Genomic DNA, 26430 nt, shown 5'->3' with positions numbered 1-26430 from the left:
TGTCACCCACTAAACCATGTCCCTAAGCACCTTTCCTTGAACACCACATCCCTGGGCAACCCATCCCAGTGCCTGACTGCTCTTTCTGAGAAGAAATGTCTCCTCATTTACAACCTAAACTTCCCCAGTGCAACTTGACAGGCAGGGGACAAATTCTGCTCTTCACCCCCCTCTTGCTCAGCATAGAGCACACAAGAGGCATTTAAAACTTGCACGGTTTATTGTGCTCTTTGCCATGCCACACACACGGCAGCTGAGAGCAGCCCTGCCTGCACATCCTCCCGGCCCAGGGCTGCAGGATGGGGTGGGCTGAGCTGGACTCGCAGACACGTCCCCTGGCAAAAGCGCTAATAGCAGTGCAATAAGGCAAAAGTTTGAATTGTAAAAAAAAGAAGAAAAAATTTGTTCATAAAACTGCCTGGGAAGGTCCTTGACATGTTGCTCTCTCAATTCCTCTGTACCAGATGCAGTTTGGTTTCTGTGCCAACAAACCACCAGCACTCCAAATTTTTTCTTGGGATGAATGAGGCACAGTAGCTGCTTCCTGTCCCAACAGGGCTTCCAACACCATCATTAGTGATTCTCAGTGCCACATGCAAGCAGTAGAGCCCAGTGTATTCCCTTTCGGTGGGTCACATTCATGGGGTGAGCAGCAGCAGAAGCTCTGAAGTGAAAAGGTCTGAATGCAGATAGGGGGAAGCAGTGAGGAAGGTAAGGGACAGTGTTTTAATGGGGCCCTCCACACATAGCCACAAGATACAATCACTCTGTGTGCAACAGGTAACACTGGGGAGTGGCTATCCTATATCATTAAGCTGCTGTGGAACACCAAGAGCCCAGCAACTCCACAACAGTAGTGTCCAAGGCTCCTTCAAAGTTTGGTCTGTGGCCTTAAAGGGGAGATTTTGACACCTCCTGGTCCCTAGCCCAGGCAGGCAGCTTGCCCATTCCATGTCCAGGCTGCTGCCCCAAATTATCACAACAGTGTAGTGCAAGCCCAGCATTGCCGAGCTTTGTTAACATACAGAAATAAGGAGTAGTGGTAGTCTATCTCCACAGTAGTGTTTCTGTGCAGCTCCTGACAGGAAAGTGTATGTGTTACTTCAACGGGATAGACCAGTTACCCATTACCCTGCTGCTGCTTCCCCCTGCTGGTTCCAGTTCTTAGGAGTTGTTTGAGCTCCAAGATTATTACCTGTGGCAGCAGCTTCAGCGGTCCTCCTTCCAACAGGTCATTCATCCTTGGTTACCCATGTGTTTCACAAGCTCCCACTATGAGTATGTGATTTTTCCAGAACCCACAAAAGCAGAAGACCAAAAAAGGGCATCTGCAGGCAGGGCTTATCACCAAGTACACAGACATTGTCTTGTGTCAAGCAGGAACATTACTGGTAAAAGCAGTGAAGGGGAAATTTCCAGGAGAAGCAAACATCTCCAAGAACCAGTGACAATGAAGTAAACAGTTTATGGTCTGAACTGTTTCTGGGCCAGAGATTCAGTCCTGGTTTTAGCTCAAACACTTTTTCCAGTTCCTGATGGACTGCCCAGTTGATGGCTGAGGCCACGGTGAAAAGCGCAGCTGAGGGAAGAAAGGAGATGCTCCAGTGGAGGCATTGCAGATTCTACTTGCAGCTTTTAGCCTGCACTGAGTCCACTGCTGTGGAAGCTGTTCGCAGAAGAACCTCAGCTTTCTTTCAGTAGGTATCATCCCCAAATTCAGACCTCATCCAGGGAACCTTCCCCACCCACCCCATATACACCAAACTTGACTGTTCCTTAGAGTAGTCTATGTCCCAAGAACTGGTGGGTACAATCCTTACTTCAAAACAAGCATGGCCTCTGTCCCATCTTGTCTTGTCAAATGGAGTCCGTGAGTAAGGTAGTACTCCCGCCGGAGGAAGGCATAGAAATAATCTGAGATGAGCAGGATCTGCAGAAATGAGATGTTCAGACACATCAGTGATGCTTTAGAACAAAAGATAAATGGAGACGTGTTTGTGACAAACCCTGAAGGGGCTTAAGGAGCTCCTAGGCTGCTCATCATGCTTGGCAAGATGAGGCACTGTGATCTTGTGAATACTCCTTCGCCATGGCCTTACAGTACAAAACTATGAGAGACTTAAACTAACCTATTTATTGTGCTGCCAGCATGTTCCCACAGACACCTCAGCTAAGGAGACAGTAGCTCTATAAAAAGGCCAAGAAGTACGACAAAGGCAGGTCCATATATTGTTTACAGCTTTACAGACCACCTTTAAGCCTCATCCACAGGACTCCTGTGCATACAAATGCTGTCACGCAACTCGACCCAGACGCTTAAAGTCCCCTGCTGCTGACTGGTATTAAGTACTTTTCAATTGCCATTTCTAGTCAGAAAGGGTAAGAAGTTTGCAAGTAGCATCAAAACTTCACAGGTCAGCCTTAACAAACAGAAGTTTCAGCAGTTTAACAATACATACCAGGGTAAGGGGTGAAGGGAAGAGCTGGGAAGTCAAGGCTGTGGCTTCATAGAACAACATCCATGAGCAAAACCAGATAAAAGCACCCTCATCATTTTCCCATCTGCTTCCTGTCGCTGTGTTGTAGTGCCCTCTCTGTGGGGCAGACAACCCTGTGTATTTGTTTGCACACTTGCTCCCTTTAAATGGGAAACAGAGCTGGCTACCCCCCAGATTTTCCCCTGATCCAGTTCACAGAATGCTTCCATAGACACTGATGCTGGCATCATCCTGTGTTGCAAGGGGCCTTCCTTGCATACTTCAGGCTGGTATTGCCACCGGCCACATTGTATGGTGAAATCACAATCGATGCACCTTCCTCAAGAACTGCAGAGAACATGGAAATCTGGCATGGAAACCATGAGGTCCCTGCCTTCCTCAGCCCACTCTTCTGTTTTTTTTGAGGCAGTATAGTGCTGATTGTTCCCTTGACTAAAAACAGTCATAGGTGAGAAAGTAAGAGTGGGGCTCAGGGCCAGCTGTGCTGGAGTGGTCAAAGGATGTTTTTTCTAAAGCAGTCACTTTGGGCAAACTGCTTTTGCAGAGGCAGGCTAGGCTGCAGTAAGCACAACAGCAGCAAGCAACCTGCTGTCACACTAAAGCCATTTGCCATCCAGCCTCTTGTGGTGCAACCCTCCCCACTGGAAACAGCCATCAGTGCCAAACCAAACTAGTAGTTACAGTCCCAAACCAAACTAGCAGATACTGTCCTAAATGACCAGATGCCATTAGCACATCACTTTGGCACAATGCACCTGGGGAATTCATGCCTGGGAGAGCCTCACCTGAAGTATGCTGCATTGCTAAGGAGACGAAGACAGCGAGCTAGTCTGTCAGCCAGAGCCTGCTTGGGGTACTGTTAAATACAGCTGCTGATAAGAAGGCTCAGCAGCAGGAAGAGAGGATATGTAGGACTGGGTGAAATCTGAGGGAGAGGGCTGTGGGCATCAGAGAAAGAAGTTGGAAGGAAAACAGACAGAGAGGGGTAGAGGTGCCCAGGGAGGAGGGAGAACAGCAGTGCTTATTTTGTCTGTTTGTTTTGCTTTACACTATGGCTGACTACTTGACATGCTACATCAATATGGTTGATTTTATTTTTAATTAAATGACTCCAGATACCTTATTGGGAAAGAAATAACTGGGAATGGCAGGGGTGAGGGCTAGTTCTTTCTCACAATAAAGTCAGAAAGGAGAGTTTTGCTCTGTCTGCATTGGCACAGAGCATAATACATTGCAGGACCTGCCATGATTTTCTCAGGTAGGAAATAAAATCCTCTTAGATCAAATGCTGTCATTTAAATATTACTATTCCTTTCATTCCACGGCAAGGCATATAGTTAGAGAGCTAACAAACCACAATTCCCTATAAGCCCTTCTTAATAGCATCTATATGCTAACTCTACTCACTGCATAGAGTCCCTTTTTGCTTTTACAGAACAGAGGGTTTTCTATCGCAGAGGGTGCTTGCCCCCATTTATCAAGGGGCTGGGGAACATACAAGCAGGTGATTTTTCAGACTGGCAAAACTGCTCCTCTAATTTTAGGAGATGCAATATAAATGTAAATGGCTGAGGTGCATTGCTAATCAAGGCAACTTTAACATGAAGTGAACATTCTCCTTATTTCCTCATCCACATGTGAAAATGTCCCAGGACCTGGGGATTATTTACAGACCAGAACGACTAGCAGAGATGAGAAAGGAATGCCTTAGGAAAGGTTGTAGCAACTGTGTACATTAGATCTCATCCTCCAGGGCTGCTAAGCTCTGTTTTCTCTGAGGGCAGTGAAAGTCATGAATCTAGAAGGGCACAGCCTGAAGAGAAGGAGGGAGAGCAAGCCCTGGCATAAGTGAGACCAGAAACATGCCCACAGCCCTACATTTCAGTGAGGTGTCATGCTTAGAAAAATTGGTGCCATGTCCCAGCATTTGGGCAGTTCTCATTTGCCTGTTGCATGGCCCCACTGCTGCTGCCCCATGGTCTTTTCCATTCCCTCTCTTCTCGATTCATGTGCTATTTACCCTGCCATACTGAGATACTTTTCCTCTGCTATCAAGCAGCAGACTGTGACATGCAGAGTGAGTTGGATTGTTAAGCTATAGTTTAAATACTAAAAGAACTCTTTCCCCGTTAGTGTACCAGAAGGTTGAGGACTAGGCAGACTTCAGCTGGAGCAGGAGAAGCAGGAAGCTGCTATGCTGGACTATATGGGCCAGACATATCCTGCAGAATTCACTGTTGGTGACAGGACACTCGATCCAGTGCAATCCTCAAAGTGCAGCCTGGTTTGCCTTGCTCTACTAACCTGTCCTATGTTGAAAGTCAACGTGATGGCATAATAAAAATTGGAGTTAGCACTTCCTGCATAAATCCATAGATGCCACAGAACAGGGAACAGGAGGGAGCAGACAATGAGTACACATGACAGGATGAAGATGTTCCGGAGGACTGCAAAAGAAATAAGAAGTTATTAAAATGAAGCTTTATTGAACAGCCATGCTCATGCAACCAGCAATGGTATTTCAGGTATGTGCAGTGGCAGAGAGGCACTTGCCAAAGCATACTTCTCTGCAACAATCAAGCTTTTGCAGTTTGTTTTGATAATCCCCTGGGTACCTTTTATAAAACATTCACTGTATTTTCTCTTTAAAACAAAGATTTCTGCTTTAGCTTGCATGTGAATCCTTCATTTGTAGCTCGTTCCTTCTAGGTCCTGTGCTTCCAAAGAGAACAAAGAAAAACTCTTCCTCTGAAGACTTTTTTTTTTTTTTTTTTTTAATATTTATATATATATATATATATTGTATCTACACTACTGCAGCTAGCAGTTTTGAGAAGGGCCTTTGCACCAGCATCAAGATTCAGAGAGCAGAGCATGCCATTCCCTAGACGCATCAAGCTGACTACTTAGAGAAAAAACTAATCTGTGGACCATAAGGAAAAGACATACTTTCTCAGAAGATGGTAAGGAAATGAAAGAACTGTAACAGAGGACATTCTTATAGGCTAAATGTGATGACAAACATATGCCCTTGGGAGGTACAAGAATCCTTTAGTCTGCATGAGTATGTGCCAGATGGACAAAAAACAAATACAACTTTGTCTAAAAGAGCTAGGAACTACTAGCTTCCTGCTCTATTTCATCACAGCTGCTTTGGCCTTAGCTTTCTTTAGTCTGAAACAAATGGAGCGGATGGTCTCCACATCAGACAACACCCCAGAAACTCCCCACTACTGATGCTGCAGAGGACCAGCTTAAAGCCAAACATATGCAAACCACTCTGGCATTTTGACTGCCAATTGTCTCCTGACACCCAGTAGACTAGCTGCCCCGCACAAACTTGACCCTGGGTAGAGAAGACTGTGGTCAAAACCAAGGACAATATGGCAGCATTGCTTTAAGCAGCTTGTTTAAGCTGACGTTGGCACAAAAAAAAAAAAAAAAAAAAAAAAAAACAGCACTTCCAGGAGTACTACACTGGCAGACTTGCAAAATCTCCTCAGTGTAACAAGTTCTACAGTCAGAGTTTGAAAATCATCAGGTAGTTCTCTGGTGATTTAAAGAACTATACAGGTTCTTTATGAAGCATTTAAGAAAAACTGGACAAACACTTGGAGTAATTCAGTTACTTTTACTCTAAGCAAGCAAGCAGATGCAAAACAAAGAACTGCTGCAAAGTGGGATTTTAAAGCTAGGGGATTCATCAACTGCAGAAGCAGCACTTTACACACCCTTACATGGGAGTGAAACACTGAAAGGATGGATGTAGTTTACATAAGGAACATCTTTTGTGCAGGACTGTAAAAGGTTCTTACAAAAAAAAAAAATCTAACTTAGAAGGGGAAGATAATGTACAAGTGAAAATTCTCTCCTTGACCTCTTACAACCCTAGTCCTGAACATATGTTAGAGACTGTATCGTATCACCAGAAATCAAGCTTTCTTCCAGATAGCCCAAGGAAGCCACAAGAGCCTGCAGTCACAGGCATGGTTTGGCTTAGTGGTGACAAATCATTGGACAGACCCTTTCTCATTCCAGAGAAGAAACAATCAAACATGAAGAACTTACATCTGTAAAGGTGGCTCCAGACTGGAAGGAAGGCCATATACAGTGCAACATCTCCCACTGTGGGATAGGACTTGAAGATAGAAATGATTGCAAGCTGGACAAACATGAAGAACACAGGGTGTTCCCTAAAAGGGAAAAGACACAAAGGGTAAGAGGACACAGTAGGGTCTCTGCAAACTGGAACTAAAGATCAGCAAGGGCACAAACATACTGTGGCACAGGCTTTAAAAGGCTCTGCTACTCCATTATCTCCAAATGAGCCTCTGATGGGACAGACTGAGCTGCTAGGATTGTCCCTGAGTTTTTTTTTTTTTTTTTTTTTTTTTTTTTTTTTTTTTTTTTTTTTTCTGGCAATAAGGAACTCGAAGTTCCAGGTAAGAGTTCTTGCTTTTTGACTATACTGGCTTCTGCAAGCAGGGAGCAGGGACCTTTATGCCTAAACCTCTGCTCTCTCTTTTGACGCATGCCTATTTCATAGCAGAGTCCAACTCCCAGATCTGCACAGATCACTGCAGGGGTCTGGTATTTCTTCTTAATCACAGTTGGTATGAAAAATGCAGGAGACGATTCCAGCTGAGTTAACTACATTGTGGCAAGCAACGAATCAAGTTCCTCAAATAGTTTCTCAACATCAAAGTGATAAGGTGCCTCATTGTCAGAGGACTGTCAGTTCAAATATCCTTCCCACGCTCAGGTATATAGTGCATGTAGTTTTCTGCGTATTGCATGCAAGAAAGGGACTAAAAAAGTAGGAAGCATCTTCTAGATGTGCACTTTATAAAGAGCTGAGGTGGTGATGCTTGGGATTGCTACTATAAGGTCTAAAGAGCAGCTTTGTTTTTAGAATGAGTGAACCATCTTTGCAGTAGCACTGAGAAATGAAAATGAAGAGTGATGGAGAATGTAATATTCTGGGCAGACTGACCTTTAGATTCAACTTTTAAGTACAGGTATGAAGCAAATTTTCACATTTTGAACGTAAGGGGAGATGGATTTTATCCCCTATCTATGGTGCTAAATCACATTAAAAAATTAAAAGTGAAACTGGACTGACTTGTACCTAAGGCGAGAATAACCTCCAAAAAGAGGGCCCACTGCATTTCCTCTCATCTGTCAGTAACAATAATGCCACTGCAGCTTTTTGGGACAGCAGTAGGAAGGGAAATAAGATGAAGGAAAATATCCTGAAAAATATCTCCACTGCAGAAACTTGTTAGGAAATGCAGGGTCCCAAGTCCCATATAGCACTTTGAACTTCTTAATTCCAGGAGATATGGAGGCATTTTCTTATGTTGACATCACAAGGAAGAGTCATGTAAGTGATGGTTACTACTTTTGACCCCAGGCTACTTTTAGTTTTTCAAAAACATACAGAGCAGGACGGGTTTCCAGCAGGGGCAGAAGTGACTGCTGTCTCCACAGAAACCTGACCTTAAGAAATACTTTTCAGGAAAATCATCTTTCCATCTCCAAATCTGAGTGCAGGTTAGTAAGACAGCAAAGAGGACTTCCCAAGAGTGTACAAGTGTACAGCAGTAGCAGGCTTCTCAGTCATAGCCCATGTGAGAAAGGGGACTTACTGTGGTGTTAGTCCATCTTTTCCTCAAAGTAGAGTCAACACTGACTTCAGACAAGACTACTTAGGGTTTTGTCCGGTCAGATCTAGAAAACCTCAAGGACAAGCCATAGATCTCTGCTCCAGTCTGTGACTGTCCTCAAAGTGATGACTGTTTTCTTTATATCCAGTTGGAATTTCCCCACTTTCAATTTATGATCACTTCCTTCTCACCTCAGCAATCTCAGCAAAAGGCTATATCTTCTCAGTAGCCTCCTTTTAGGTGTTGAAACGCTATCAGGTATCCCCTAAGACTTTTCTCCTAAGACTTTTCTTTATCTCCTAAGACTTTTCACGGCTAAAGAAGCCCTGTTCCCTCAGCTCCTCTCCAGCCTTCAAACCACTGACCATCTTTTAGGTTCTGCACTGGACTTGCTCAAGCTTATCGCCATATTTCTTGTACCAAGGAGCAGAAAACAAGAGGCAGTAGTCTTGATGGGGTTTAATGAACTCCACCACTCCTGTTGGTATTCCAGCACAAACATAATATTTTGCTCTATTTATGAGGAAAAGATTGAGACTTTGGGAAATGAGGATAGGCTCATAGTTTTTCAGGTTCATAGATTCAGACATCTGATGCCAGTCTTATAAACTTCCACTGGACAACTATGGGAGTAAAAACAAACTAGCAAAGAAACATACTTACTTTAGCTTTACTGCCAAGGGAATGGTGTAGAAGAACACATTGATCTGAAATACGCATACGAAGAAAAGACTAAAGTGCTCAAACATCTCTGCAAAGAAGTACCAGAAAAGGCCAATATTGGGTGTCAGATCTGGAACAGAAAGGCTGAAATTTGAAAAGAAAAGACAATTTTAAATGGCTGTTTTTCACTGCCCTGCTTCTGTTACATTAATTGGTCATTATGTGGTATTGAAAGGAGGACCTATAATTTAAATCTGTGGAAGAGAAACCAAAGAGGTGAAAACCTGGAAACAACATCCTTTCACATGACCCCAGCAGGATTTATACCACTCCTGAGCAGACATTTTTTCAGAGAAAAATGTTACAACCACAGTGGCTCAATAAACACATCCATTTCCAATGTACTTAATGGAAAACATTTCCTGTCTTATCTAATTCTTGATGCTACTTATTAACAGCATCTGGCTAATGGCACAGCTCCTCCACACACACTTTTTCTTTTCTTGTGTTGCCAGTAAAATCACAGATCACATACTCCTTAAGGCAGGGAGTGGGACACATGTGTGATACGTATGTAACAACACAAAAATAGTAAGAATTCTTATACTTACATAAACCCGTAAACAGATGGGATAAAATCCCAGGAGTTGAGGAGGAAGAAGGAGAGGCAGATGATTACTACCAGGCTGCACAGGTACAAGGCTGCATACTGCATGGTGTAGAGCCAGAAGCTTTTACTTTTCGGTTTTATTGGTATGAACTGACGCTGAAAACAAAACACAAGCAGGCAGATATCCCTCATCAGTTGGAAAGCCACAAGAAAATCCAATTGTTCAGAACATCGTCTGAAATTGTTGAAAGAAAGCATCAAACACTGGAAACTGCTGCACTGGGAAGAGCAGCTTTCAAGCACAATCTGCTTAATATTCTTCACTCTCTCCAATTAAGTCAGACATGTTGTCCATATTTTTATGTGCTTGAAAATCAACATGGTAAGCTGGCCATTTCTGCTTGTAATGCTACAAATGAGTCAAGTCTCAGATGTTCAATGTGAGATTCGCACACACTTCCTCACAGCTACAATTTAGTTTATGTGTTTGCAGTATTGTTCTGCTGTTTGTCTTCTCCTCCACAAACCCTCATTGACTGATGTGACTGAGATGCATGCTTTGTGACCAACTGCCCTGTGATGCCAGCTCCCTGCCACACGGACTGGAACTCATGTTCTGCTGAACTCAGGGAATGAGGAGGGTTTCTAAGCACAACAGAGGCACTTCAACGGTTGCTTCTTCAGACAGGGACAACCTCTGCAGTCCTGCTGCTGCCACATAACCTTGACAGGTCAACAGCAAGCCCTTATCACATAACAAGACATACTGGTATCTCACTACAAGAGATCTAAGATTCCCTACATACTGGTATCTCACTACAAGAGATCTAAGATTCCCTGACTGCAATTATAGAGACAGGTATATACACAGGAGCAAACACCTTGGGAACTGCTCACAGTTCTGCAGCTCCAAGTCAGCTTTTCCACTTGCTGCTAGTTTGTACTGGCAAGAGATGTACAGAGAGCCCACTCGAACTGGCATGGGCTCTCTGTAAAGCATGCTCTGTTTCCTCAGTCATACTGCATTTAACATAACTTGCTAGAACAATGTAAGCAAATTTACTAAGGATTTTTGGCAGGACAGATTGGGAAGTACTGGAGAAAAGCTATTTAATTCTGTACAAAGAATACCCGAAACTTCATTTACAAATCCAGGTAAAAAAACACACACTAGCCTGTTCCCCTTTCAAGTCAGTCATAAATCATGCTTTCATATATCAAAGCACTTGTTGCTGTTTGCAAACACAACACTTACTTTTCTACTGCCATGAAGAAACAACAGCTCAGACTAAAGTTAGATGAAATGGTAACAACATATAAAACAAAAAATAAATGTTCCTAAACATTAACTAACTGGAAAAGCAACGTTGACTTAACAGAAGTTCTTGTCTTGCAAAGAGTAAGAAAAATCAAAATCCTTAAAAAAAGTAAGAGATAGTCAGGGGAAGAGAATGGACAAGAATTGACTCTGTTCCCATTGAATCCCAGGGATTTGAGAATAGCCTGTGATGAACCTATAGTTCAGATTAACTATAAAAAACATGAGGAAAACAGGATAGAAGCAACCAAGACTGGTACTGGCTTAACAGCAGGACTTCCAGAATGACAAAAATCATAAAGATGATTTTTTGGTTGGTTGATCATAAAAAGTTGGTTGTCATAAAAATAATTGCCAACGGAACTGTGAATATAGGATAAGAGTAATCTGCTAGTGGCTACAGTCTCTCCTTGCTCCTACATCAGGATAAGAATAGCAAATAATCAGTTTTTCATCCAGCACATTATAATTCTTCTCTATGTCATTTTACTGAACTTTACAGAAGTTCGGAGATTGGGGAAGCATGCAGGCAAACTGGTTAGGTGAATCTGCACACTAGCAAAGGGCTGCCTCAGCTTTAAATCCTACCCATGCCTGCAGATGTGCCTACCAGCCTACTGATGGGGTGGTTTTGCCTGGAGCAGTGCCTCTCTGTTGAGGTGTTGTTCACCCATGAGTGATCAAGGTCAGCCCTGTGAGAATTCAACCACAGTCCTGTTAGCGGGGAAGGAAATAGGACAAGGGAAACCAGCTGCTTTCACAATCACATGATTTTTGCCATTATACTGAAAATTTCTGAGTTTGGTTATTCAAACATACAACTCTTCATTTTAACACAGCTCAGTGAGCCATGTCAGTGCAAAGGAAACTCTCCAGGTCTAAAATCCTTGTTGCAATTCACATGACACAAAGAATAGAATATATTTCAGGCAAGCTAAACACCAACCAGTTCTGTAGATGACTTTCTGCTCCCCTTTCTCTATGCAAAGACATCCCCATTAAGCCTGTAAACTCTCCACGGTTTGAGGAGAGAGTCACTTTTTCTGCAGCTCAAGGCCTACCCCTGACTTCACTCTCAACAGCTTATAACTGCTCCTGCACAGCTATGGTAAGACAACAGATATTAATGCTTAGAAATCATTTACCTGTAGAAGGTAAAGTAGAGCTGGAGCAAACAATGTGATAGGGTAGAGTGACTGGTATGTTGCTAATGCCAGGAATACAGCACTGAGGAAGGCGCTACCTGTAAAGACAAAAAATAAGTTCATTTGTAAGTAATATTTTATACAACCTTACAGACAGGAAGTCCAAAAAGAAAGAAACGCACAATCCTCTGTGATAGGTTTCCAAATATCAGAACATGACATAAAGAGTAGCAGAATGTGTCTGAGAGAGTAGCCTTTTCTTAACTACATTTTGAAAGGACAATGACTTGTACAAGAAAGAACCACTGACTGGTTTCTATTTCCTATAATTCACATACAGAAAGTGATTTGTGTAATTCAGTCTACATATAGACCATGCTGGCTGCTCTTTGTATGTGAGAATGCATTCACTTAATTCATATCTGCATGAAACTGGTGTGTCTGGTGTGTCCCACTGAGCATGCTGGATGCCCTTGTCAACAGAATGAGTGAGGGTCCTCAGCAAAGCTCTGTGAAAGACAGTAAGTGAAAATCTGTAGCTGGAAGGAAGGAGCGTTATCCCTATTTTACAGATACCAAAATTGAGTGCATTGACTTGAAAATTACGCCTTAGGCTAATTGTCAGCCTGTGTCCATTGACTGACATCAAACACTTAGTAAGCTTCTCTCTGCTTCCATCTGTGTAAAGTATAGGGTTTCCTAGCAATGAGTGTTCTTCATTCTACAATTATAGTTTCCTAGACACAAACCACCCTATTCTTTTATTGTGTTAAATTCTGCATACATATAAATAATCTGTACCCAGAAATCATAATCTGACATTCTCTCTTTGCTGACTTTAAACACTAGAGGCTGCCACTCTACTATTTGTAGTAATCAGATTTGTAAAGTTCTATGCACATTTGATTTCCATTACTTTTCAAATCTTTATAGAAAGACATAAATAAACACTTTTTCTTCATTGCGTTACCTTTTATTGTAGCTAAAATGAAGAATGCAATGACAGTATTGTTGATGGCACAGGTGGACTTTGCCACACAAGACATCACAGTGTAGGGGTTTAACAGATAGCTGAAAAAGAGCAAAGCTCAAGTTACATTCAGACAATTCAAAAGAGGTAACCTAATTAAGCATATATTGAAAGGAAACCCAGATGCAATTTGTTTTTGTTTGTTTACATTTTATTGGTTTCTCTCATCATCAGATTAACTCATATGAATAGAGAGCACACTGGAAAAAAGGAGATGGGACAATATCTAAAATGAAAATTCTGTCTTAGAAAATGACTACCAAAAAAGTCCCTTGCTTTTCAGAGACACTGTGCATTTATTCAGTCAGACCTAGGAACACTGGGTCTGAGGTAAGCTTTCTGCTTCTCATGTTTACTGGCTCTGAAGAATTAACAGAAATAAGAAGATAGCAAGACAGAAACATATCCCTCTGGTACATTACCAGAGTGTTTCCCTCAACCCAGTTGCACCTTTGCACTCCTACTATGTCAGAGCAATCTCTTAGGTTCATCATGACATGATCTGAACATAAAACCTGACAAATATGAAAATCCATCCCATTTTAATTAGTATTATGGAAAGACAGCAAGTCCTAAACACCTTTACCTTCCAGAATGCAGCCACATTTTAATTAGTAAGGATGCCTTGTCCTTTTGGAAATTAGATTTACAATTATCTCATTCGACTAGGTTCTAAGCCTTTCAAACATTTTTCTGGGCTTTTCAATACAGTAAGTGAGATAATGGATCAATCAGCCTTGGTAGTAACTAGATCAATAACCAGAATTAAGTAGACAAGACCGGTGATCTTCTATCTTCTTAAATAAACATTACTCCTACTTCTCCGAGTCCTGGTCTGACTTTTTTTCCTGTGTTTCCAAAGATGGACAGCCTATAGCAGGATACGTACAATTTAAAGAGAACCTCCCTGGGGTAACATGCACCAGTGTTACATACAAATATAAAATGGTCTCAGATATACAAATTCAAAGGGCAAAACTCTACCTTTCTCAAAATGGTGAATTTACTACTTTAAAAAATTCATATGAAAATAAGAAAAAAATAACAACTTATCTAATGGAGAATTCTTTCTGACAGAATAATTTAGATAATAAATAATTCAGGTCAAATAATTCTTATAATATTTTGTTTGTATATTATTTATTTTAATTTAATTGATGCTTTCTGAAATTAAAAAGTGATTAATATACAGAGGAACACCAAGACATGACATTATTAAACAGACAACCTGGAATATCTTTGAATTACTATAGTCAATTCTGGGATGTTCAACTTGTGATATCTAGAAAACATTTTGTCTGACTGACGGAAGAATCAAAGCAGCCTATTACAACCTGAAAGAAGCAATACTCACAATAGTGCTACCTTGAGGGGGATGTAGTGCATTTCCATGGGTGTCCGGATGAGTTCAGCCACATCTGGTGCATATTTATCCAGTTCTATTAGGAGCTTTTGCTTTTTGAACTGTAAAAGGAAGAATGACCAAAGACTGTCAGATGAGGAATGTCACTGTTTCTTATCACTTAGGATATTCATTACTGCAGAACATATACAAGTTGACTTTGTAAATTCACTGCTCAACACATGATGCCCAAAGAAATGAAGTCACAGAACTACACTGTCCTTGGTATTTTGAAGATAGATACCTCTATGTTAAACTTCCTTTAGAGATCCCAAATCTCTCTCTTTAATATATCTTGTTTTATGATGTTCCCTATGGAGACAAGGGAGAAATCTGTATTATGAACTTACTGAACTATGTAATGATGAGACATAAGGAGAGAGATGCTGGCAATAAATTCTCAACAAGCAAAATAACTCTCACACAGGATTTTTACATATCAGCAGTTCTATTGTGTGTTATTTCTTCAACCTCAGTGGACAAAGGACAAGTGCCTAGGTAGATGGGAGACCACACAAATGTAGAAAATGCAGCCTCCCTGTTCATATCAGTACTGTATCACCACACATCTAGAAATGCAGAGAGCACAGCATTGCTTACACAAAATGTTCTTTGAGCTACTTAAGAGAGAAAACTGGGAGGAATCATTCACTCCCAAAAATACGTTTATAATGTGAAGGGAACAAGTTATATGTGGTGTAGGACTTTCATCTTGCTCAGTAGAATGATTTACATTTCCTCAGCATTCTTAGAAGGTTTGTTTCTTCTTTACACACTTTCAGAACCTCTATTAACTCAAGCTCAGTGCAAACACAAGTAATGCTTCCTCCTGAAGTCAGGTTCAGGATAAAACATTCCATTTCCTAGCTACAAAATATATGGAAGATTGTAGCAGAAGTTAGAAGTGATGACCCAAGTCTTGCCAAACTCATAGTTCAGTAATTAAACTCTGCATACTTCATACTGCTGCAACAACTGAAGGTGGGTTTTCAATACATTTTCTAAATTTTCACACCCCTCTTGCTTATTGTGTCCCTAGAGGTGTCTGCATTTTATTGGATATTGCATTCTTAGGAATTTCTCAAATTCTTTAAATTCCTTTCAGATCAAAGAATCAACACTGCTGCAATCATCATTCAAGTGCAGTGCAATAGCTATGGAAACTAATTTGCTTCACACTGTAATATGGACACAACATAACTTTAAGTGCCTCAGCTGGTTTACAACATTCAGTCCCCATTTTTGTTTTGTGATCATCCCAGTATGTGCTAAGCAAGTAAATCCGCTAAGCAACAAGGACTGGTTGATACTGTGTCTTCTGGTATATTTTCTTTGGTACAAAATATGTATACTTGTTGGGAGAAGAGGGTCAGCAATACTGGCAAGTCAGCTTACCACAACTTTGTTGTAGTCCTGGATGGCCAAGTAAAGGGCAACAGCTGTCAGTACATCAGTTATCTAAAAAAGCAAGGCGTAAACAGATGGACTGTAAGTAAAAGAGATGAATGGAGAAAAATATATTGGTCAGTATTGCAATCCTGAGCAAGGACTCTGATCTGACTCAGCTCATGGAAAAACAAGCTTTAAAAGCACTCCCTAGCTTGCTGATTGGTACAGTGTTCACACACCACTGCTAACCTCCGTAGCCATGAGACATATCAGTTACTAATATTCACAGAACAAGAGAATGGGGAATTAAAGGCAAAGACAATGTTAATGGAAAGAAGTATGTAAGGATAACAGAGAATCACTGGTCTAATCAGAGCATGGGCAGCACTGGGGCAGTGCCAGGTGGCTATATCCAGCTGTCCAGCATTACAGTGTCCTGAGCTGTCCCAGATTCAGCAGGCAGCAGTACAGCCATCAAAATAAACAGCGCGCCACTAGCTCTACTAGACTGCCCAGCAGGGAGCTGGGGAGAGAGGCTCTACCAGGTGGCATGTGCAGCCAGCTATGTGATTTCTGTCTTGGATTATGCAGAACTCACAGAATAGTTTACAACATGAGACATTGGGATTACTAACCCGTTTGTGTTCTCCTTGCAGGCCTGGAGTTTGGCAGCGGATTTTAATGAGAAACATGGCAGCATAGGGACTGAGCAGGGGGGGAGGGCAAAATGTTCTGACCTGCAAGAGGTAACCTTTGAAATCTGAAATCAAATGTCAACTTCCTGTCCCTCCAAGAGGATACCTATCTAACAAAGTACTCACAAAAACAAATAAATAAATAAACGGTAAAGCAAGGGAAAAGCCTGAACTTGGGTTTGTATACACAAAGCTGCCTTTATAATTCAAGTGTGAGGTCAGCAGGAATTTGAACTCCAGGGAGACAACTGAAGGTCCCTGATTGATAAGCAAAAGGAAAGCCGTACTCAGCACTTCACAGAATGAGACCTTTCAAGAGGAACTTTCCAGAAGCACTCACCATGAAGACCAATTCAGCATACTCAATCAGGAAGTGAAAGAGATATATTATCAGCGGGGTCTAAGAGAGAGCAGAAGGGAAACCCATGACAAATACTGTCCATGTCCATTTGCATAGAACAACTGGCAATTCAATGGAGTATACTGTGAGAGACTGCAAAAGGCAATTTTCTTTAGACTCTTCCACAACACTGTTACTTCAGAGTAAAGTGAATAGTCAAAATCACACTTACTCATCTTTTTCCTTGCAAAGTTCTCAATATATTTCTTAAAAACATAATCAACTTTGAAAGTCATATCTGTTTCACCTTTTAAATTCTACTAGTATGGTGGTAGAGTTACAATAGAAATATATAAAGAATAGCTTTAGAAAATATTTTTTTATTATTTTTTTTCCTAGAGAATCTCTTTTTTTTTCAGGTTGTTTGCATGTATTTTGAAAGTATTTCCTGCATGGTTTCATTGTTTGGGTGAGTCTTTTATAAAGTAAAAAGAAAACATGTAAAAACTTGAAGCAGTGGGACTACAGTCCTACTACCTATCCACATATTCCCCAACAGCTCTTCCCTTCCAGGGTAAGAGGAAGAGCAGGTTTCGAACTATTCCTTTGACAGAAAAGCTTAATCTGGAGGTATTACATTTACATGGTGTAACTTCAGTCTTCACTGTGAGAAAATATATTTATTTTAAAATAGTTTTAAAATAATGTGATGATATAAATAAGCATGTGAAAATACTTCAGTCTGTGAGACATTTGTTTCAAGCAGAATTTATTGAAACAAGTTTTCAGAGATACACGAAGTATGAGACTCACACCTGGGTGACACTATGCTCGAGTGTACCTTCGTATCAATAAGACCATTCAAGGGCACAAAATGCCACAGGCGCTCGGAAGAACAATGTGCTTTCCAAAATGAGGAACAAACATACTGTCGGCTTGTACAAAAGTTAGTATTTCTGTAAATACAGAAACCCAAGATGCTGCTATTCAGCATAACTGTGTTCAAACTGCCAGTGGCACTGTTGCTCCCTGATCCTGCCTCTCTCACAGAAAATCTGGATGTGAACAACATATTTTACTTCTCAGATTCTCCTTACACACCACAAATATTGCAATGGCTATCAGCTGCTTAGCAACTAGTTATTCTGGGATGAACTGCATCTCCTGATTCTGCTAGCCACTAGGTGCAACTATTGCACAGACAACTACACAACTCCACATTTTCTGAAGTCTTTGGGATGAAACAGATCCCCAACCTTTGCCAATCCACAAGCAGTAAGGCTAACAAATGAACCACTGGAATATCACGTTTAAAATGAAGCATGCATACCAACCTCATGAAAAATAGCTCCAGAATATGGTGAGACCCCTAAATCCAACAGAGCTAATCCTTCGACCACTGAAACATAAAAAAACCACCTGCATGAGAATCCTGTAATGCTGGCAGAAAAAAACCTTGTGACAATAAAAACACAGTTTTTAAAACACCTACACTCATGAGTATCCCACGTGGAATCGCTATCTGAACGGGTGACACAAAATCTCACAAAACCAACCATCAGCTTCCATGTCCGTCTTGTACTGGAGGCCCCAGAGCTGGCTCCAGGTGAGGTCTCAGATCAGAGGGCGAGAATCCCCTCCCCTCGCCCTGCTGGCCTCCCTGCTTCCGATGCAGCCCAGCATACAGTTGGCTTTCTGGGCTGCAAGCGCGCCCTGCCAGCTCATGTTGAGCTTCCCATCAACCAACAGCCCCAGGTCCCTCTCCTCAGAGCTGCTCTCAATCCATTCTCTGCCCAGCCTGTATTTGTGTTTGGGATTGCCCCAGCCCAGATACAGGACCTTGCCTGGTTGAACTTCATCAGGTTCGCACAGCCCCACCTCTCAAGCCTGCTGATCCACCAAGGCTGTTACCCCATTGTAAAAGGCCACCAGATTTGACTGGCAACATCTGGGGGGTTATGTTTTCCTTCTTCCAGTCAGTGGGAACTTCACCAGACTGACATAATGTCTCAAATATGATGGCCAGTGGCTTAGCAACTTCACCTGTTACTTCCCTCAGGATGCAGAGAAACATCTCATCAGGTCCCATGGGCCCACTTGTGCACCTGCAGGTTCCTTAGATGGTCTCAAACCAACATAGAAGGAGACCAAATTAATAAGACAGGACTTTCCTTTGATGAACGCCTGTTGACTATGCCTGATAACAGCTTTGTTCTTTAAGTGCTTTTCAATAACCCCCAGGACAATCTTCTCCACAACTTTCCCAGGGTCTCAGGTTAGACTGAGATCTGTTGCTTCCTGGGTCTTCCCTCATGCCCTTCTTGTCGCTGGGTGTAACACTGGCCAGCTGCCAGTCAGCAGGGAACCCCCTAGACTCCCACAACCTTTGGTAAATTGCTGAAAGGCTCTAACATCTGCTAACTCCCTCAGTACTCTGGGGAGAATCCTTCAGGTCCCAGAGACTTAAAAACATTCAACTGATTCAACTGGATCCTTACAATTTCTGTGGCCACAAATGGAAAGTCACTGTTCTCTGAGTCATGGTCCTCCAACTCAGGAGGACCAGGCAGACCAAGATTTGTCACTAATATTAAAAACTAAGAAAAATAAAAAATAAAAAACCCTCTCCTTCCTCATCCTTACTTGTTAGGTGACCATCTTCATCAAGTATCAGTCCAAGGTTTCCCCTAGACCTCCTCTTGCTGTTGACATTCTTGAAAGAGCCTTTTTTTGTTCTCTGACACCACAGTTGCCAACTTTAACTCAAGCTTTTTTTTTTTTTTTTTCCCCCTTGTTTTGTCCCTGCAGAAGCAAACTGCAGCTCTGTGCTCTTCCTGTGAAGCCAGACCTTCCTTCATTCCACAGGTCACTTTTCCTTTTCTCCTCAAGTTTCTGGAGCTACCTGTTCAGCCAGGCAAGTCTTCTGCCCTGCTTGTTTGACTTGTGACACAGTGGGATTGCCTGCTCCTGGGCTTTTAGAACATGGCTCTTGAAAAGTGACCAGTGACCAATGGACCCGAAACCCTCTAGAGCTGATTCTCAGGGTACACTGAGAATTAGCTGAGTAGCTTAATAAAACACATAATTTTAACTTTTTTTTTTTTGCCTAATTAGATATAGAGAGGACTCAAATGTCTGAAACCAGATATGAAGAACCGAAAAGAATTCCCAAGCAAAGCTAAAAGTTTTACCTGTCCTTGAAATTCCCTAACATTCTGCAGCCTGAACTGCACTACAATGCCTGCACACTTTTTTTTTCTGCAAGATCTCCACCTTATTGACCACAAAGGTTCCCTGGGAAGTGAACGGGTTTTACAGTGAAAGAAACTATACAGAACAGATCCATTTGTTCACAGGGAGATGAAGCAGGAGATCACAGGAAGCAACATAAGGTTTTTGGTTCAGCAATATGCTGGAACAATAGATTCTGTTTCTGCCACAAAGGTACTTTTTCCATAGACTTTTGTCTGGATTGAAAGGCACTGTGCTCCTTACTGTCTAGAGGCCTAATCTGGTGCTCCATGGCAAAATTTAGAAAGTATCCATTGTTAAAAGGGAATTTTTATACTTTTTAGAAAGTATCCATTGTTAAAAGGAAAAGCTGTATGTTAAAGTACTACACAGTGTAAAGCAGAGACCTTAGGTCATCAAATGCATTCATACTTTTGACATTTATTATTCAATGCCATTGTATTCTGCCCCGACAAACTACTGCAGGTAGTTTTATTTGCATCGTATCTGGACATTACCTCCCCAAAGGGACTTCGTTAAAGCAATCAAACTTTGAAATGGGCTCCGATGGCTTAGAGATAAACGCCACAGAAAACACTTGTGTGAATTGTAGCTCGGTCTTCGGTCACGATTGGAATCGCACGTCGGCAGCACCGCGCGGGGCCACAAAACGACCACGGCCAAGGAACGCAGCGCGTCCCTGCGGCACAGCCCGGCCCGCTCCGGGTGCCGGTGCCGCCACAGCGCGACGCGAGCAGCCCCGCCGAGGCCGCGGGCGCAGCGCACGAGGCGCCAGGCGCCGTCCCCGTCCCTGTTCCCGGCCGGTTTGCCCCGAGCAGCAGCTCCCCGCCGCCGCGGGAGGAGCGGCCGGGCCCTGCCCGCCGGCAGCGCGGGGCCTCGCCGCCGGGCCTCACCTCGCTTCCAGGCGTTCAGCGGCGACGCCACCTCGACCCGCTCTGAAATGAAAGCGGCGAGGCTCGAACGGTACAGCGCGGCCCGGACGGTCACGGCCACCAGCACCACCAGCACCAAGGGAGCCGCCATCCTCGCGGGCAGACGCCGGCCGGCCGCCGGCCGTAGTTCGCGGGCGGCGTCGGAGAACTGGGCTCCAATGCAGCGGCACGGCCGGGAAGACTACATGTCCCAGAAGGCCTCGCGCTGCGCAGCCCTGCCGCTTCCCGACGCGACCTGAGAGCTACGGCGAGCGCCGTGGGGCGAAATGGTCAAAGCGCGAAGGCTCTGGGCAGCCCTCGCAGGCTCAGTTCGGGAAGGACAGTATCCCGTGGGAGGGACACCACGTGGAGCAGGGGCAGGGAGTGACCGAGAAGGGGCGGCGGAGATGAAGTGCTAGGGCCTGTCCGCGGCCCCCATTCCCCTGTTCCCCTGCACCACTTGGGGGAGGAGATGGAAGAGGGTGGATGGGAGAAAGGCGTGTTTGGTTTGTTTTCTTTGTCTCTCACTTCTCTAGCTTGTTAGTAATAGGCAATAAATCTTACCGTCTCCCTACTCTGAGTCTGTTTTGCCCATCACAATAATTGTTGAGTGATCTCCCTGTCCTTATCTCAACCCTTGAGCTCTTTGTGTTGTGTTTTCTCCCTCTCCTCAAAGGGGAGGGGGAGTGAGAGCAGCTGTGGTGGAAGTCAGCTGCCCACTTGAATAAAACCACCACAGTGTTTGAGTCCCCTCAAAGCATCAAATGTCTAAGACAAATACAAGTGCCAGAGTGTTGGTTTCTGTCTTCAGACTGATACCAATTTGAGGATTCGAACTGGGCCTTGAAGGAGTTGTGATAAGCACACACATGCTGTGTGTAGCTGGCTTTTGTCTAAGGGTAACTTCTGAATCCACTTTTAGCCAAATGAGACAGAGGAGTAGACTTCTGAAAGTCCTGGTGTCCCTTACAAGTTTTATGAAAATCAGACTCCTTGAAGAGGTAAAAGAGACCCAAACTGGTGTGCCAGTTTTAGAAAAGGCAATAGTTTGAGATCACCTGGCAGTATGTACTGTGCAGCCAAGCAGTGCTGTATAGCTCCAAGGCAGCGTAGAGTGGATGGCCACTTCCCCAGGCAGTGAGGTGGCAGGGAGGGATGATAGTGGAAGCGATAGGGAAGAGGTATCGAGGGCTATTGGTGACTGATACTGACACTTTAAGTGAGACTTGAAGCAAGAATAAGAATACAAAATAGAAAATTCTGAGAAATCAGGTATTTCTTGGTTCATACAACATTTTATTTACTTATTTATTATTCAGTAGAAAGAAACCTAATCTCCTGTTTCCTGGTGTTTACCCCAAACTGATGGTATTTTTGCAGCATCTGGGCTTTTGCTGTGCTGTGCTTTCTTCCTGAAATTCCTTTCAGTGCAAGGGAGTTAGGACTAGCATGCACAGCAGGCTTGGTGTACTGAAGCATGGGGACAGTTTAACCATCTGAAGTTTCTGTATCTCCTTCCACTGGTAGGTACTGCAGTGTGATGGTGAAGTGATTGCTGGTCCACACAAGCAGTAGCAAATTCAGCCCTGAAAGGGACTTCCTCTCATTGTCTGCCCTGAGGCCTCCAAGCTGTTGCCTAAGTGAAGTACAGATCCACATGGAGCCAAAAAGGCAATTGAGAACTACTGCTAGAAGCTTCTTAACTTCATTGGTTGCATTGCCTAAATGGGGCACCCACATTGATATTCAGGTGATAAATACAACTTGGTGATGTTGCATCACAGGAGGACTTTCATAAAACACTCTGATTAAGACTGATCCAATTCAGGGATTATTCATTTTTGGTCCTGCAAACAGATGCTGGTTTGGCCACCTTTTCTGTGCCCTGCTGATATTATGCAATGCTGACATTTTGCTGGGTAAACATGCTACTCATTTTCTAGTGTCAAGCTGAGGATGGTGTCAAGCTGAGGCAGGGGAGCTTTAGGCTAGACATCAGGAAGAGGTTCTTCACTGAGAGGGTGGTCGCACTCTGGAACAGGCTCCCCAGGGAAGCAGTCACTGCACCAAGCCTGTCTGAATTTAAGAAGCGTTTGGACTGTGCACTTAGTCACATGGTCTAAACTTTTGGGTAGACCTGTGCGGTGTCAGGAGTTGGACTTGATGATCCCTATGGGTCCCTTCCAACTCAGGGTATTCTATGATTCTATGATGATTCCTTAGGCACCCTACAGCCCTCCCTTGCCGCTCTGCCAATCTAAATCAATCTTTTTGTACTCAGGACACTACAAGTATATATATTACTCTAACTCAGATCTCATCACTGCCCTGTGCAATAGTGTTAATAGTGCAGGGATGCTTCCCATGGCTGTGGGGTCTATTCCACCATATCCCCATGTCCCAGAAAAATAATTTTCATCCATCTTTTATTTTAATCATGATACCATGTTTTGTTTCCTGACAGTCAACCACTCCAGTGCTACAGTATCTTCTCTTCTGTTATTCCTACCAGAGACTTTACAGAGCCATAGCTGCATTGAAATCATTACTCTTCCCCAGTGGTTTTGTTTCTCCTGTGAAGCCCAATTTTATGTCCTCTATCTTATATACAAGGATCCTTTTTTGATAAAATAACTCAGCTGCTTTCACCTCTACTAGAGAGGTTAGAAGACATCTGTAAAAAAAAAAAAAAAAAAAAAAAAAGTCTGTCTGATCAGCTCTTCTTCTGTGGCTTCAGATAGAGAAGTGAATAAATTGCACTTCAGATTTCTCTAAGTGCCTTCCTATGCCAGGAACTTCCTGTATATGAAAGACAAATCACGTTGTTGTAAGAAAGGAAATCTGATTTTCTCAGTTTCCAGAAATATATTTCTGGTGCCACTCTGAACATTTTCCAGAGTGAGTTTAAAATGGAAAAAAAAATAAAAATAAAAAAAAAATAAAAATAAAATATAAAAATAAAAATAAAAAAGAGAGGAAAACTGTAATTCCTGCCTGCTAACTTAAGCCAACTAATCATCTGGTGGAAGCTCTCCACATCTGCATTGTGGAGATGTGGGCTTGTCCAGAGAGCCAAAGACTTATTTTAGATATCTCTCCTAGGTGGGAAAGGGCCAAGATGCTTATGGAAACTGAACACCAAACTTCTTGACAGATAGAGTCAGACAAGATGAATCTAAAAGGTCTGACAAAGAAACACTGTTCAGCTTTTGGGCCTTGTCTAAACGGAGTATTAACAACTCTTGACAGCAGCATCTTAGAAAAACAGGTTGTCTCATCGGCTGGCACTGACTTTGCTGTCATGCCTCTCAACCTACTCAAGGCTGCACCACCCAGGTACATAGCTGGTTCCCAGTGATAACATTGTGAGGGACATGGCGCTCTTCTTCTGGGAAGGTCACTGGCTAAAATCCCTTGCTGGGGTGCAGAGGTCATAGTTCACACCAGACTTGCAGAGGTTTATGGATTTAGCAGTTGGATTCACTTCTCATTCTAGTAGGTGCCTTGACAGATTCATCTGCTTTGTGTCTTTCTTGGCAAGTCTGAGGAATGAGTAGAGGGTAAATAGGCAGGAGGTGGAGTGGCTGGCTCATGGACCAGTGGTCTTATGGACCAGTGGGTATTTTAGGTTATTTGTGATATGATCAGAAGCGCTTCAGTTGTGATGAACTCACAGGTCACTGCTGTAACAGCTCAGAGTACTTCTGTTCCCGCACTTTGGCAGTACTTGTGCACAGTACTGTTCATTCTGCAGACTTGAGAACTGCCTGTAATGCCCCTGGTAGAGCAGCTAAGAGCTACATCTGGTTTGTAGCAGTCTGTGCTATGATCAGTAACGTGTGTTGTGCTTAGGAAAGCCCAGACCTGTGTGCAGAGATCCCCACTGTTATGCAAGAGGGCCCACCAGCTGGACAGAAGGAAAGGAGAAGCAAAAGTCAGGAGAGGAAGGAATACCTGGGGTGTGTGCAGTGACAAACTGCTAATGCAGATTTAAAAATCAATATGATTTCCTTCATTTGTGAGGAAATCAATGAAATGATTGAGACCAGTAGGGTGTGATAGATGGAAAAGCAGTTGTTAAAACTAGGTGTGCTTTGTCCTTTGCCCTGTTTAGCACACAATCAGAATGAGAACAGGCAGATGAGAGAATTCAGAGTTTTCATCAGCTTTTCCTGATAAGATTATTAGGTCTAAGGAAACATACTGACCTCCGTCTGCAATCTGACATGCAGTCAGATGGGCAAGAAGTGGAAAGGGGTCTGTATGTTACCAAGACTCTTTGCAAAGACTCTTTGCGATGGAGTGAGTCCAGATCAGCTGGCTCTGCGCTCCCGGCACTGTGTGTCACACATCCTGTGTTCTGTGCAGAGCCATTCAAGGCCTTGAGCCTTTCATGCACTGGACTGCATTGATTGAGTCTATATGACTGCTGCTCCAGAGATGTGTGAATGCAAGATGGATGCACTATAAACAATTACATTTTCACAGAAATCCCAAGAATTAAAGATTTTCTTTTAAACGACCATCATAGAGATGCTGAGCCCACAAACCTCACCTGTGTTGTCTCCCTAGCTAGCAAAGATCTTACTCTATAGGGGCCTATTTTACATAGCATCTATCAAATCCTTCATTTAACCTTTGCCGCACTCTTGAAGTCTAGAAGAAGGTAACAGGGACAGACCAGGGCTCCTAAAACAGCAGGGGGAAGTTAAAAAAACAAAAACAAAACAAAACAAAACAAAAACAAAACAAAACAAAACAAAACAAAAAAAACTTTTCAGTGTTTCAGTGGGCCAAGGTATCACATTACCAGGATGTTCACACTGTCCAGGCTGGAGGAGTATGGTTATCAGTGAGGAGAAACCCATCTGTGAATGGATTTATTTCTGTCTTCTCTTCTTTGCATGGAGTTACTGAGTTAGAAATCAGTAACGACAATAAGAAGCTTTCCAGCAAAATACCACCTCCAGCTGCCCACCAGTTACTGATGTAGGTCCAGGTTATCTGCTCACTGGTCAACAGGTCAGAACCACGCCAATTACTCCTTCAAAGAGTTGATGTTGACAGAAGCCAAACTAAAGAGGCTCAGGCTCTTCAAATTCTCAGACTGCATCCAAAAATAAATGTAACTTAGATTTAGTGATCTATTCTTGACAAAGCTGAATTTGGAACAAGGCTTGGTTAATTTATCATTGCCATAATAGCAACCTGGAGCTGAGACTGACTGAAGCACTCAGTATAGAGGGAATAGTCCAAACACAACTACCACATGTTTTTAGGAGCCCCAGATTTAGACAGAATCTAGTCAAGGACAGCTCAATCCTTTATTTCAAGATCCAAGACAAATCCTCTCTCCTGGCCAGAACTGCCCATTCAGAGAGGAATGAGGAGCTGAGCTGCCTGAAGATAAACAACATCTTGTGGTAGTTATAACAAGAAAAAAATAGAAAGAAAGAAAGGAAGAAAGGAAGGAAGGAAGGAAGGAAGGAAGGAAGGAAGGAAGGAAGGAAG

At 42.8% G+C, this 26430-nt stretch overlaps 1 protein-coding gene across 1 annotated transcript; it reads right to left on the bottom strand.

Annotated features, from left to right (window-relative positions):
* Positions 1-201: 201 nt before the first annotated feature.
* Positions 202-21122, bottom strand: PIGU (phosphatidylinositol glycan anchor biosynthesis class U). Its single transcript, XM_035344093.1, has 12 exons — positions 20902-21122; positions 18091-18155; positions 16757-16816; positions 15728-15790; positions 14285-14394; positions 12871-12971; positions 11901-11998; positions 9439-9593; positions 8828-8971; positions 6567-6691; positions 4803-4945; positions 202-1930 (listed from the first exon to the last, which is right to left on the bottom strand). Exons 1-12 carry the CDS (start codon positions 21029-21031, stop codon positions 1817-1819), a joined length of 1308 nt encoding a protein of 435 aa, XP_035199984.1. The 5' UTR covers positions 21032-21122; the 3' UTR covers positions 202-1816.
* Positions 21123-26430: the final 5308 nt, after the last annotated feature.

Source organism: Oxyura jamaicensis, chromosome 20 (genome assembly GCF_011077185.1).
Source record: "Oxyura jamaicensis isolate SHBP4307 breed ruddy duck chromosome 20, BPBGC_Ojam_1.0, whole genome shotgun sequence".
NCBI lineage: Eukaryota > Metazoa > Chordata > Aves > Anseriformes > Anatidae > Oxyura > Oxyura jamaicensis.
Note: the sequence above shows the minus strand (reverse complement) of the source record. Positions and strands in the feature narration are given on the sequence as shown.